The sequence below is a fragment of the Misgurnus anguillicaudatus genome, chromosome 15 (genome assembly GCF_027580225.2).
Source record: "Misgurnus anguillicaudatus chromosome 15, ASM2758022v2, whole genome shotgun sequence".
NCBI classification, from domain to species: Eukaryota; Metazoa; Chordata; class Actinopteri; order Cypriniformes; family Cobitidae; genus Misgurnus; species Misgurnus anguillicaudatus.
The window spans coordinates 15,904,278-15,919,210 of NC_073351.2; the positions used below are offsets into that span (position 1 = coordinate 15,904,278).

At 37.0% G+C, this 14,933-nt stretch overlaps 2 protein-coding genes across 2 annotated transcripts; both read left to right on the forward strand.

Moving 5' to 3' along the window:
* The first annotated feature begins 211 nt into the window (after nt 1-211).
* On the forward strand, nt 212-3,662 carry LOC129419842 (extracellular calcium-sensing receptor-like). The gene is made up of 6 exons (XM_055175032.2): nt 212-493; nt 728-1,016; nt 1,101-1,856; nt 1,936-2,163; nt 2,465-2,588; nt 2,749-3,662. The coding sequence occupies exons 1-6, from the start codon at nt 285-287 to the stop codon at nt 3,660-3,662; spliced, it is 2,520 nt and encodes an 839-aa protein (XP_055031007.2). The 5' UTR covers nt 212-284.
* A 7,604-nt stretch (nt 3,663-11,266) lies between these two features.
* LOC129419577 (extracellular calcium-sensing receptor-like) lies at nt 11,267-14,933 on the forward strand. The gene is made up of 6 exons (XM_055174736.2): nt 11,267-11,511; nt 11,745-12,033; nt 12,115-12,870; nt 12,982-13,209; nt 13,726-13,849; nt 14,007-14,933. Exons 1-6 carry the CDS (start codon nt 11,306-11,308, stop codon nt 14,915-14,917), a joined length of 2,514 nt encoding a protein of 837 aa, XP_055030711.2. The 5' UTR covers nt 11,267-11,305; the 3' UTR covers nt 14,918-14,933.

Below are 14,933 nucleotides of genomic sequence, written 5' to 3' on the forward strand. Positions count from 1 at the left end.
AAGTTGGAAAAGTGCTTTGAGAAAGCTACTTTTAAAGGCGCTATACAAAATAAATGTATTATTATTATTATTATTAATAAAGATAAAGCGATCAAAGCAGAGACACAGAGCCTTAGGTCTGTGACATACCTTTGACATACCACATAGAGAAAAAACATGCCCTGCCCTGTGAGGTCATTGGCTACATTCTTAATCATTCATCCATATTAATTACATCTATATAAGTGCAAACATTGTATCAGGTCAATTGCGTTTAGGAGCTGCAGTTGAGCTCAATCTTTGGGATGCTTATCTTTTTTTACAAACTCCTGCTTTTCCACCATTTTAATGCAACAGCAGAAAACACACTTTGCCAAATGATGGGGGACCCCAAATACCCGCTGCTGTCTAAGGATGGAGACATAACTATTGGAGGACTTTTTGCAATCCACAAACAAGAAACATTAACTTCATTTGAGTTCACACAAAAACCTCAGCTTCTGTATTGCTCCAGGTTGGTTAAACTGGGAGTTATTAGAAGACAGAGCACATAATGTATTTATTACAAACTTGCTTTGATAAATACACTTTATCTTAGTTACACATTTATTTTATAAAATGCAAATACTTAACATATTGCCAAGTTTATGTATACAACATAACATTTCAAAATATCAAAACAAACTGTTTACTCTTTCCGCCTTTGTATACTATATTTCTCATTTTGCCTACTGACTTGTCTTTACAGTGTAAATTTAAGAGATTTCCGGATGGCTCAAATCATGACCTTTGCCATTGACGAGATTAACAGAAGTGAAACTTTACTTCCAAATGTTTCTATTGGCTACAAAATCTATGATACCTGTGGATCAAGAATGTCGTCTATGAGTGCAACTATGGCAGTGATGAACAGTCAGGAGTTTGCAGCAGGAGACAGATGCAATGGACAAACTCCTATACACGCTATCATAGGAGATACAGAGTCTTCCACCACAGTGATTTTGTCTAGAACCACGGGACCTTTTAAAATTCCCGTGGTAAGAAACAAGGACACAAAATCTTTGACACAATTACCAGACGTATCACTCTTTGTTCATTTTTCCTGTCTTTGCTTTTTTCAGATAAGTCCCTTAGCTGCATGTGAATGTCTCAGTAATAGGAAAGATTTTCCCTCTTTCTTCAGGACTATTGCTAGTGATTATCACTACAGTGAAGCGCTTGCACACATAGTCACTTACTTTGGCTGGTCTTGGATTGGGGCTGTAAACAGTGACAATGATTATGGAAACTATGGAATGGCCACATTTCTAAAAATAGCACAGGAGGAGGGAATATGTGTAGAGTACTCTGAAAAATTTTACCGAACAGAGCCTGAGAAAATTAAAAAAGTAGTAGATATTATAAAACAAGGCACTGCCAAAGTGATTGTTGCATTTGTTTCGTTTCTTGATATGGGATTACTAATTGAGCAACTAAGTATTCAGAACATAACAGGCCTCCAAATGATTGGCTCAGAAGCTTGGGTAACTGCAAAAAATTACATCACTCCAAACAGTTTTCGAGTGATGAGAGGGTCACTGGGCTTTGCAGTGCGAAAAGTGAATATTGAAGGGTTTGCAGATTATGTAATGAAAGCATTTTGGGACACAGCTTTTCAGTGCTTACAAAGAGATGAGAAATTATCTCTATATGAAATAAACTGCACCCAACATCAGGATTTACTTGTGCTAAAAAATTACAATGTAGATGTGCCTGAGCAAAGATACTCAAGTAATGTCTACAAAGCAGTGTATGCTGTTGCCCATGCTCTACACAGTCTGCTGAAGTGCAAAGAACAAGAAGGTTGTGAGAGAGACCTGACAATACAACCACAGCAGGTAAACAGAATGTGGGGTAACCTTAGATGTCTTACACTGCTTATATTGTTATAATGTTCTGAATCTGTCTCTTCACTAGGTGGTTGAGGCTCTAAAAAAGGTCAATTTCACTGTAAAGACAGGAGATCACGTGTGGTTTAACAGTACTGGTGAAACATTACCCCAGTATGAACTCTTGAACTGGCAACAAGACTCAGATGGATCAATTCAGTTTAAACCAGTGGGTTACTATGATGCCTCATTGCCCCCTGATCAGCGCTTTGTACTTAAACCTGAAAACATAATCTGGGCTGGAGGACAACAAGAGGTAAATAACAACAATCTGTTCATTTTTACTCAGGTAGAGAATGCCAAATGTATCAATTCAAAGAACTGCATTAACAACTGTATCAAGGGCAATAATGACTTCATTGGATGGATAAAAACAAAGATCAGTGATCTATACTCCGTTTGATCTAAACCAATTTAAATAGACAGAACAGAAAAGTTGTTTTCCAAAACAACACCAGTAAAATTTCAAAGATGCAATTTGCTGTCTTAAAAATATTGGCATATCATCATTCGTCAAAGTCTGTAAAATTTTATGTTAAATGTTGTTTCTCATGTAGAAGCCAAAGTCTTTGTGCAGTGAAAGTTGTCCTCCAGGCACTAGGAAGGCTGTACAGAAAGGAAGACCTGTCTGCTGTTACGACTGTATTACATGTGCAGATGGAGAAATCAGTAATGAGACAGGTAAACTTCAGACCAGATCAAAGATCCAAAGAAAACTGGCTAGTTGCTCTTTTTGTGTTTTCCTTTTATTGTTCAGGATGCAGTTTCTTAACAAAGGTGTTCATAAATAACAAAAAAATATTGTTGTCTCTAACTACAGTGATCAAAACTTCCCTTCCAGATTCAAATAACTGCCAGCAGTGTCCAGGGGAATACTGGTCTAATACTGAGAACACTGAATGTGTGTTAAAGGCTGTAGAGTTTCTGTCATTCACAGAAGTTATGGGTATAGTGTTAGTTTTTTTCTCTCTGTTTGGAGTAGGAATAACTTTACTGGTGGCCATCCTGTTTTACAGTAAGAAGGACACTCCCATAGTAAAAGCCAACAACTCAGAGCTGAGCTTTCTGCTGCTCTTCTCATTGACTTTGTGTTTTCTCTGTTCACTTACTTTCATTGGTCGCCCCACTGAGTGGTCCTGTATGTTGCGTCACACAGCATTTGGGATCACTTTTGTTCTCTGTATCTCCTGTGTTCTGGGGAAAACAATAGTGGTGTTAATGGCATTCAAGGCTACACTTCCAGGAAGTAATGTCATGAAATGGTTTGGGCCTGCACAACAGAGACTCAGTGTTTTTGCCTTTACACTTATACAAATTCTTATCTGTGTGCTTTGGCTAACAATATCTCCTCCTTTTCCCTATAAAAATATGAAACATTATAAGGAGAAAATCATTCTTGAATGCAGTCTGGGTTCTACTGTAGGTTTCTGGGCTGTGTTGGGTTATATTGGCCTACTGGCTGTCTTGTGCTTCATCTTAGCTTTTCTGGCTCGGAAGCTGCCTGATAAATTCAATGAAGCTAAATTCATCACATTCAGTATGCTCATATTCTGTGCTGTATGGATCACATTTATCCCAGCTTATGTCAGTTCACCTGGAAAATTTACTGTAGCTGTGGAGATATTTGCTATTTTAGCATCAAGTTTTGGTTTACTCTTCTGCTTATTTACACCTAAATGTTACATAATACTTTATAGGCCTGAACAAAATACAAAGGAACATTTGTTGGGAAAAACACAAATTAAGGCCTGGTAAGAAATAAGATTACATTAAAATGTTTAATAAGCTTTTTCAACGCTATTTCAAATTGAATTTGGATACATTCAATTACTATAACCACCCAGAATGGGAGGGCCCCAATGACATTGTAAAAGAACCACTAAATCAGATTTTTACAGTAATGAGCCAGGCCTCTCATATATGGCAGACCATTTTATCCAAAGCGACACAAAAACAAGCACCTTCTGTAAAGTCAAACGTCACAACATGCTTCATTTCAATATTTTTTTGCCCAAAGCATACACAAAAGAGTAGGTGAGGCTTACAAAGATGCCTCTTCTCAAAATCTTCTTATCTTTTTTATGACAGTCTGGTGTTTCTGTATTACAGTCTTTACACATGTTTGGGGATGGGGTGTGTTCTCTGTTCTGTCTGAAATTCTGTTTTTGTGTTGGCAAAGTAGATACTTTTGAGTGCAGAACATTAGAGTATGCACACACTGGGACATACTTTTGTAAAGCGGAACAACCCAACATAATGTCTCGTTTAGCTACAGACACACTAAATATGGTTCTGTGTTTTATTTTGTCACTGTACCCTGCCTGTTTCCCCATGAATTCTCCATTTGCCATTCATCTGGAATACATCTCCCATCATCCTGCACGCTTCCTCACCTGTCAAGTGTCTACAATCATCCTCACCTGCCAGCTATCTCCCTCATCCTCTTTAGGATTTAAGCACTCTTGTTTTCTTTATTGGGCTATGTCCAAAGCTGACTTGTTGCCATGCTGCATCATGATAAAGTGTGCGGTTTCATCGGACACATGGCGTTGTCACGGTTATGCGTCTGGGCGTGACTTAACTTTCAGTTACTGTTTGTTTAATGGTTTGGCTAGTGGCTAAACAGCACTCTGGAATAAATAAATCATTGAAAATAACAAATGTTTTGGTTTCCTAAAGATGAGGGGTGACAGCAATCATGGATCACTGCTATGTGAAGGGAGGTTTGCCAGATCTGTAGTTAAGATTGTATTCATTATAAATTATACATTTTACACAGTAACATTAGTAGTTGTTGATACTCTTTAGCTATGATTTGAACTAACATAATCTACTTGTTGTTTATTTTGCTTGTTATTAGAAATAAACTACTCCAAAAAGACTTTTGTTGTTATTGATTCTTTACGGAGTTTATCGGAAGTTACACTTGTTCCATGAAAGCACTTTTTTATGTTGTTACTGCTGAAACCCTATTGACTTTGGTGGCATGAAAGCAGCTCTGGGGTACACATTTGGACAGCCTTCATAGGCCGCATAATGGTATTCTGTTTGAAATTTAAACAGAGAGCAATTTTTCTGGGATCCAGTCCCATTCTTGGCTGCCATTTTATTTTTTCTTGTCCAGGCTTAACCAATCACATTTCCTGCGCACACACATGAATTATGGGGCGATGATCATGAAAGTATCTTAGGAGACAGGAAGTAATCCAAATACTGGATTCGGACATGCCTTGGTACCTTCTTGCCTTCAAATTGTCTAGATTTTGGATGCATCCACTGTTTGTCCATTCTCGTTTAGTTTACCTGATGTGTGATTTTATATTCTCCTGTTTGTTTCCTGAGTTTTTACTATTAAAGGGGACATTTCGCAAGACTTTTTTAAGATGTCAAATAAATCTTTGGTGTCCCTAGAGTACATATGTAAAGTTCTAGCTCAAAATACCATTTAGATAATTTATTATAGCATGTTAAAATTGATTTAGACATCACAAGGGGAGACACATTTCAATTACCTATTTTTTCACATGCTTGCAGAGAATGGTTAACCAAAACTAAGTTACTGGGTTCTTCTTTTTCACATTTTCTATGTTGATAGAAGCACTGGGGACCCAATTATGGCACTTAAACATGGAAAAGGTCGAATTTTCATAATACTGTATGTCCCCTTTAAAAGTAGATAAAAAGATAGTTACTCTTACTCATCACTGTGCACTTTGTGGATTATACTGCACACCAATTAATCCATGAAACCTCTCAGAGAGCTCCAAATTTAGCTTTAAAACTTCTATGTAGAAGTCTTTGCTTAAGCGATTCAGGACCAATCTGAAAGCAACTCTGGAAAATTAAAAAACTATTTTCTTAATGAGGAGGCATGGCTGACCCCTTTTGCTGTGTATGACACAGTCTTTTAAAGATTGTGATTGGTTCCTTTAAGTACTGTATAGGGTCTATTATAAGCCATCAGTTGGAAATTACAGGTATACTTTTCCTATTTCACTGTACTCATGCACATACTATATGTGTATGTAAATGTATATGAAGAGTTTAGTTCCAAAACGCGATAATCTCCTTTTTTTTTTAAGTTACAAAATCTAGAATCAGTATTGTATTAAGCCAGTATTAAAAGTCAATTCTTCATTTTGTGCAAAATCCAATATCCACCGTGTTATTCTGTCATCTTTTCTCCATTTTTCCAAACCACTCTGCAGAATGCAATAAATTCGCTCAACAAATCAAAGCGCACAATTCCACACATTGTAAACAATAATGGCGGTGCTTTGTGATCAACAAACAAAAACAAAATAATAATTTTGATGGCATTGATAAACCTGCGGTGGTTTTCTGTGATGGGGAAGAAACGTAAGCCATCAAAATCGAATTTAGCCAGAGGCACCCGGACGAAAGAAAAATGACGGCTGTTGCTTTTTCTCACAAGACAGCATCAAACTTCTGTCATGCTAACACACTGTCATACAGTATATCGATCAACTGATTTTGTTACTTAAAAAATAACTTTTATAATAATGAAATAAATTTATAGCATTTTAAAAAAAACTTGGATTTATTGTATTTTGCGGAAATCTGTTTTTAGTATAAATATTTGAAAATCAAATTATAGATTTGAATTTTTAATGTTATTATAACCTAAAGATGCTTAGGGAAAGATTGTAACAGAAAAAAGTGGTTTTCATCTTGTCACTTTCTTGGTATAGAAAACTAATTTTTACCCAAATTAGTCAAAATTGATTAATATACAGTATATATCCACTGAAAAAATAACCATTCCAGATTTTCCTTTGATCATAATTTCTACATGTATGTGACCATTTCAGCAATGTAAAAGAATTTAGGGTTATTTCATCAAATAATCATTTTTCAACTATTCCATTTAGCAGTAGTGCTGCCCCGAATAGTCAACGTAATCGACAATGAAAATTTGTCCACTGCAATTTTTTAGTCGAGGAGTCGCATATTTATTTTTCTCAAATGGCTCAATGTAATTCACCTCCACACCAGTCTGTGCGCTGTGCACGCAATGCTGGTTATGCTATCATCTTTCTTCCCTCTCCCCCTGCATTCACTGCTTTGATTTTGAAAAATGGCGGTGGCAGGTGAGTCTATGGAATTAGGAGTCCGAAAGCACAATGACAATGCATGAGCATCTCAAACCAAAACCCTCGGGAGTTATTGACGATGCACCCACAGAGAAGAATAGAATTATTTGTTTTTCTTGCCAATCCTTGATTACGGCGATGTAGTGTATCAGCATGCTTCCTCTCATATTCTTGCCTCCTTAGACGCTGTGTATCATGGTGCTCTAAGATTTGTTACGAACTGTAAATTCTCTACACACCATTGTGCATTATATGATAGAGTTTCCTGGTCTTCTCTTGCTGTACGAAGGAAAACGCACTGGTATTTATTGATATACAAAGTGATTTTGGGTCTTTTACCATCTTATCTTAGTGGTAGCCTATGCTTAAGCAAAAAGTTGCAGGTAACTACTCATTGCGTTCACAGTAGAGGTCTTCACGGGTCCACTTAGATCCGAAAACCCGAGGTCCGACCTGAGACCCCATCGGGTTCGGGTCTAAAAGTTTCACCTGTGCCTCGGACACGGGTCGGGTACAATAATAGCGGCATCGGGTCTCGGGTCATTTTAAAATGAATGTGTTTTTTCTGAACGGACCCGAAAAGACCCGAACTCTCTGTCCTTTTCAAACCTCTCATCTGTTTGCCAAGAGCGCTTGCGACATTGTGTGGTTGTCGGAAGGTTCATTTTCGTTGAGACAAACATGTCAGTCAATTATAAATGTACATTTTAGCGGTTACGTTGGTGTCGTCGTCAGATAACAAAGTAAAACGAATGGAGCAGCTCGCCAAATTGGTTGCAAGGCCACCGGAGTTTCTTTCTGACTGACTGCTGCGCGTGGGTCTGCAGAATGCACACACGTCAGTGCCGTTTACATTCGGTTCCAGTCGGGTTAAAACATTTTTTTCACTAGTTCGGGTCAGACTCGGGTCTAATTTTCTCGGGTTTGTCTCGGGTCGGGTCTTTCTTTAAAAAAATTTTATTTATGCACGTCGGGTTCGGGTATGAAGTTATTGGGATCATTTCGGGTCAGGTACATTTCTTTGGACCCGAGAAGACCTCTAGTTCACAGTCTTTTCATAGTCTGCATGTACCTCGAGTCAGAACTAATCTGGGTCAAACTGCTTTTAACTACGCCACACCTTCAGACTGGAATTCACTACAAATGACATTGAAGCTGAACCATTTGATTTCTTTCAGCAATTTTAAAACACTTATACATGCACTAGAGAAAGATTTAATGACTTGCATATGTTTTTGAGATTGTATTTTAATGTTAGTTTATTGTGTGTTGTACTGTTTTATTGATATATGTGTGTATGACATATTGGGCTGCCTATCTTGGCCAGGACACTCCTGCAAAAGAGATTTTAATCTCAGTGAGGTCCTCTCCTGGTTAAATAAAGGTATTAAATTAAATTAAATAGGACAACGTAAGTAACTGTTATATGATTATTAATAAAAACGGCGAGCTAGTCTGTACTGTTTATGAACTCTTTTGAGAAGTGCAATGACTGTCTTTGGTTGTTAAAGGCGATCAGTGTTTTCTATACATTGATTTGTTCGGACCGCAACAAATAGATTCCCATTTACATTTTTATTTTACTATTTTAAACGGCTCAATTCATTGTTGCGAGTGCTCAGTGCATCTCACTCTCTCACTCATGTTGCGTGCAGCGCCTCAACAGCGCGCGCCTCTCTCTCACACGTGACAGTGAAAAGGTGGCAGTGTTTTTAATGTACGTTCCTCCGTATACTTTCTTTTTTGCTTAAACGTCAACATTCTCGGATGTTACTGACAAAGACGACTGATCGAGTTAACATGACTTGAAGAAAGATTAGCAGTAGTGTGAGTCTGTGTGCGAGCTTTGTCCCTATGATGCGGTATGCCCGTGCACGTGTTCTGTAGTCTGTCTAACAACAACAACAGTGTATTCTCTTATATTTCTGTATTTGCACCGAATTGTCTGCGCTATATCACTCGCATTTAAAATAAAAAATGGCTCAATACACAACATTAATTATGAGAAGAGCAACATTAGTAAAGCTACAATGTAAATGTATAGTGATTTTGTCAGACAATGTTGCATATCTAAATCAGGATTTTGGCAGCAGTTAAAGGAACTGCTGGTTGGATTAAACACGAGGTGTAATGGGTTGTGTTTAGTCACTGTTTTATAGGCTACTCGTTTTGTCTGACAACAGAAAAGATAATATGAAGAGTTTCGTTGCAAAACGAGATAACCACCGTTTTTTTAATTGTTCAGAAATATTGTTTTTTGGTTGTGCAAACCAATTAATTTCAATGCAACTGCAGTTGGTTTGTTTTGATTTAAACCTTCATAACTTAAATAATACAGCTAAGTAGCACCATAAAACAAAATAACATGATAACATAATAATAAACATGTTTTGACAAAAATGTTAAAAAATGGATTTATCTCATTTTGCAACGAAACTCTTCATATCTAAAATAGCATTTAGTTGTGTTAAAATGTAATAATAATGTGATAGATCAAAGAGTAGAAGTCGTTTCATATTTCTGTTGAGTAACTACTTTGCACTGGAATTTTTTTATTATTATAATTATGTATATCGTTTACATTTAAGTTATTTATATTGTTTATGACACGAAAAATTTGTCAAAAGATTAGTCGTTAGAAAATTAGTCATTAGTGGCAGCACTATTTAGCAGAAATGTTGTCATTAGCTGACAGAATGAAACAATTATTTTATTTAAAAAAACGTGAATTATATATTTTCTTTATTCTTTATGCACTATGCTGTTAATGTCACACTTGACATATTTGTTGGGAAGTAAACAGCAACAGGAGGTTCTGTAAGTTTGTGTGATCATTTTGCTTATAGAAGTTAGTAACAGACCCAAGTCATCTATGTTGAATAGTTGCATTTTTCCAGTTGCCGAATATTTTATTATAGTTGATGTAGTGATTACTTCTATTTCTGGTGCTATGGCATTTCTGTGCTGTTTTGTAGATGTTAGCATCAATGGTGGCTGGTGACTTCTTTTTTCGAGGGTGCACGATGCGAAGTTCGTCACAACATGTAGTCCGTCATGTGTGTGGTTTGTAATTTCAAAATATGTGTTTGCCGCGTTGAGTGAACCTATCTGCATTACGTGTCTTGTCAAAATAAGTGCATGCTGCAGATGCGTCTAAAGAGTTTATGATAAAAGAGACCCTCGCATTTGCCAGATACTCCAACAAACATATATTGAAAACACGAGCAACACAGATGACACTCTGAATACATATTTTGAGTTTGCGCCCCTTGGAAGAGCAGTCACGAGCTGCCACTGGTTAGTTAGCATGTCTCTATCAGATCGGTCACAGACATGATCCCTGGACAATCTAATTGAGGGTTCCCCAAATCTTACCCTGGAGGGCTAGAGCAATACAGAGTTTAGGTCCAACCCTAATCAAACTTACCCACCTGTGATTTTCTAGTGAACATGAAGACTTTGATTAGCTTGTTTGATCAGGGTTGGAGCTAAACTTTGCAGTGCTCCGGCCCTCCAGGGTAAGATTTGGGAAACCCTGCTCTAATGTGTTGGGTCTTAATAACTTACTGTCTTGCATTGTGTGCAACACATTTTGTCTCTTCGCGTGTTGTCCCCTTCCCTGTTCCTAAAGAAACTCTTTAAAAATTATTTGTTAATACTCCTAACAATTTTGGAACTTAAGACCTAGTTTAAGATGCTTTCTGAATTAATTCTTTTTTAAGTAGGATCTTTTCTTTAATTTTAAAGGGGAAACACCTATATCTCTAAGAATTTTTTTTAAATTTGTAACTAGGAGCACCTGGTTGAGATGACTGATGACTGCTTTTTGAATGTGGTTCTCCACCTTGTGGACAGACTGATGAAAGTCATAAAGCTGCTTGAAATTTTAGAGTATGTTTGGTAAAAATGCTTTACTTAATAAAGAATATCAGACCCCTTTGAACATGGTGGGAGAAATGCATTTCTTGGTCCAGCAACTAAAAAGGCCTGTAGCTCCAGTGGGAGTAATCCCATCAGTGGAGTGTGGTTGGCAGGACAGTGGACCATGCGTATGTGTTCTTCATTATTAAGATAAGCAGAACCTATACAGGAGAAATGTTACCACATCTATCAGAACTGTGATACCTAAAGTGAAAAACATGTTGCCATCCAGCTCATGTCCTGCCCTGTAATGCCATTGGCTACATTCTCAATCACTCATCCATAATAATTTGCCTATAAAATGCATATGCTGTATCATTTCAGTTGCATTTGGCAGCTATAACTGGCTAATTTATTAGGATAATGCTTATCTTTCTGTACACACTGATTTTCCATCAGCTTAATGCAAAGGCAGAAAACAGTCTTTGCCAAATAATGGGTGATCCTAAGTACCCACTGCTATCCAAGGATGGAGACATAACTATTGGAGGACTTTTTGCAATCCACAGAAATGAAACATTACCTTCATTTGAGTTTACACAAAAACCTCATCTTATATCATGCTCCAGGTTTGTTACATTGTTATAAAGGTGTGTGTGTATATATAATTAACTGATTTTAATGGCAATATATTATATCATATTTATAAATTAATTTATAAAAGTAAACTGTCATGACATATGGAATAGTACATGTTTGTTTGAAATCTAAAAACATTTGTAAGTCTAAAAAATAATACTATTAGCTTTTTATACTATTTTAATTTTATTTAGTCTCCCCTACTGGTTTTATGTCTTCACAGTGTGAATCTTAGAGATTTCCGAATGGCTCAAATCATGACCTTTGCAATTGACGAGATTAACAGAAGTGAAACTTTGCTTCCCAATGTTTCTATTGGCTACAAAATCTATGATACCTGTGGATCAAGACTGTCTTCTATGAGTGCAACTATGGCAGTAATGAATGGTCAGGAGTTTGCAGCAGGAGAAAGATGCATTGGACAGTCTCCTATACACGCTATTATAGGAGATACAGAGTCGTCCACCACAGTGATTTTGTCCAGAACTACAGGACCTTTTAAAATTCCAGTGGTAAGAGACAATAACAGTAAATGTTTAACACAATTACAACACTGATAACTATTTCAATGTTTTATGTGTTTCTTTTTCCAGATAAGTCCCTTAGCCACATGTGAATGTCTTAGTAATAGGATTGATTTCCCTTCTTTTTTTCGAACTATTGCTAGTGATTATCACCAGAGCAGAGCACTTGCACGCTTAGTCAAACACTTTGGCTGGACTTGGGTTGGAGCTGTGAACAGTGACAATGATTATGGAAACAATGGAATGGCAAAATTTTTGCAGACAGCACAGGAAGAGGGGATTTGTGTAGAGTACTCTGTGAAATTTTACAGAACAGAGCCTGAAAAACTCTTAAACGTGGTAAACATCATAAAACACAGCACTGCAAAAGTGATTGTTGCATTTGTTTCATTTCTGGATATGGGATTTCTAATAGAGCAGTTAAGTAATCAAAATATTACAGGCTTCCAAATGATTGGTGCAGAAGCTTGGATAACTGCTAAAAATTACATCACTCCAAATACTTTTCATGTGCTGGGAGGAGCACTGGGCTTTGCAGTGAGAAAAATCAATGTTGAAGGGTTCGGAGATTATGTTATAAAATCATTCTGGGAAAATGCTTTTCCATGCTCACATAAAGATGGAAATTCTTCTTCAGCTAAATTAAATTGCAGAAGATATCAAGATCTATTTGTGTTAAACAATTACAATGAAGATGTGCCTGAACAAAGATATTCAAGCAATGTCTACAAAGCAGTGTATGCTGTGGCTTATGCACTACACAGTCTGTTGAAGTGCAAAGAAAAAGAAGGGTGCGATAAAGGCCTGACAATACAACCACAGCAGGTACTGTACAAAAAAAAAAGAGTAGAAGATAGAGAAAAGGGCAGAAGAGCAAGATGGTAAATATTTCTGTTAAATATTTAATATTATGTTCCAAACCTGTGTTTTTACTAGGTGGTTGAGGCTCTGAAAAAGGTCAATTTTACAGTTAAATTTGGAGATCATGTGTGGTTTAACAGCACTGGTGAAGCAGTACCCCTGTATGAAGTTGTGAACTGGCAACAAGACTCAGATGGATCAATTCAGTTTAAAGCAGTGGGTTACTATGATGCCTCACTGCCTCCTGACCAGCGCTTTGTACTTAACACTGAAAACATAATCTGGGTTGGAGGACAACTGAAGGTAAATGACAACAATAATCAGTTTATCCAGCAATTGCTTCTTTTACTTAACTTATAGAACAAAATGTGAAAATATTTGAATACTTGACAGATAATACAGTGGACTTAACAACTTATCACTTCAAGGTTTAAGTTATTTTAAAATGAACGGTGCTCTCCATGACTCTATGAAGAATTGTGCCTCCTTAAGATAGACAGCAAAGTTCCCACACAACAAGCTACACCCGCACTTTATATATTATATATTTGTGTACTGTATGTCTGTGTATGTCTGTAGGTTGGTTTAAATTGGTTACAGCAAGCTTTGTGCAACAAAAGGATAACACCATGCTGAGCAAACAATGATCCTCATATTTTTAACAGCACATTTAAAGTGTTTTGTTACTAAAGATATTCACATTATAGTGCATTACAATATCATGTTATACTTCACAGACATACTAATTGGTCTCAGAAATACTAACATATTGGGTTTACTCATGTGTGAATATGAGTATATTTAATGTTTTTTATGTAGAAGCCCAAGTCTGTGTGCAGTGAGAGTTGTCCTCCAGGCACTAGGAAGGCTGCACAGAAAGGAAGACCTGTCTGCTGTTATGACTGTATTACATGTGCAGACGGAGAAATCAGTAATAAAACAGGTAAACTTAAGCCCAGATCAAAGATCCAAAGAAAATTGGTTAGTTGCTCTTTCTGTGTTTTCCTTTTACTATTCAGGATGCAGTTCCTTAGCAATGGTGTTCATAAATGAAAACAATCTTTTATCTCTAACTATAGTGATCATAACTTTCTTTCCAGATTCAAATAACTGCCAGCAGTGTCCAGGGGAATACTGGTCTAATACTGAGAACACTGAATGTGTGTTAAAGACTGTAGAGTTTCTGTCATTCACAGAAGTTATGGGTATAGTGTTAGTCTTTTTCTCTCTGTTTGGAGTAGGAATAACTGTACTGGTGGCCATCCTGTTTTACAGTAAGAAGGACACTCCCATAGTAAAAGCCAACAACTCAGAGCTGAGCTTCCTGTTGCTCTTCTCATTGACTCTGTGTTTTCTCTGTTCACTTACTTTCATTGGTCGCCCCACTGAGTGGTCCTGTATGTTGCGTCATACAGCATTTGGGATCACTTTTGTCCTCTGTATCTCCTGTGTTCTGGGGAAAACAATAGTGGTGTTAATGGCGTTCAAGGCCACACTTCCAGGAAGTAATGTCATGAAATGGTTTGGGCCTGCACAACAGAGACTCAGTGTTCTTGCCTTTACACTTATACAAGTTCTTATCTGTGTGCTTTGGCTAACAATATCTCCTCCCTTCCCATATAAAAATATAAAATATTATAAGGAGAAAATCATTCTTGAATGCAGTCTGGGTTCTACTGTAGGTTTCTGGGCTGTGTTGGGTTATATTGGCCTACTGGCTCTCTTGTGCTTCATTCTTGCTTTTCTGGCCCGGACACTTCCTGATAACTTCAATGAAGCTAAATTCATCACATTCAGTATGCTCATATTCTGTGCTGTATGGATTACATTTATCCCATCATATGTCAGCTCTCCTGGAAAATTTACTGTAGCTGTAGAGATTTTTGCCATTTTAGCTTCAAGCTTTGGTTTACTATTCTGCATATTTGCACCTAAATGTTACATCATTTTGTTTAGGCCTAAACTAAATACAAAGCAAAATGTAATGGGGAGAAAACAAACTAAGTCTTAAATAATTGAAATAATAA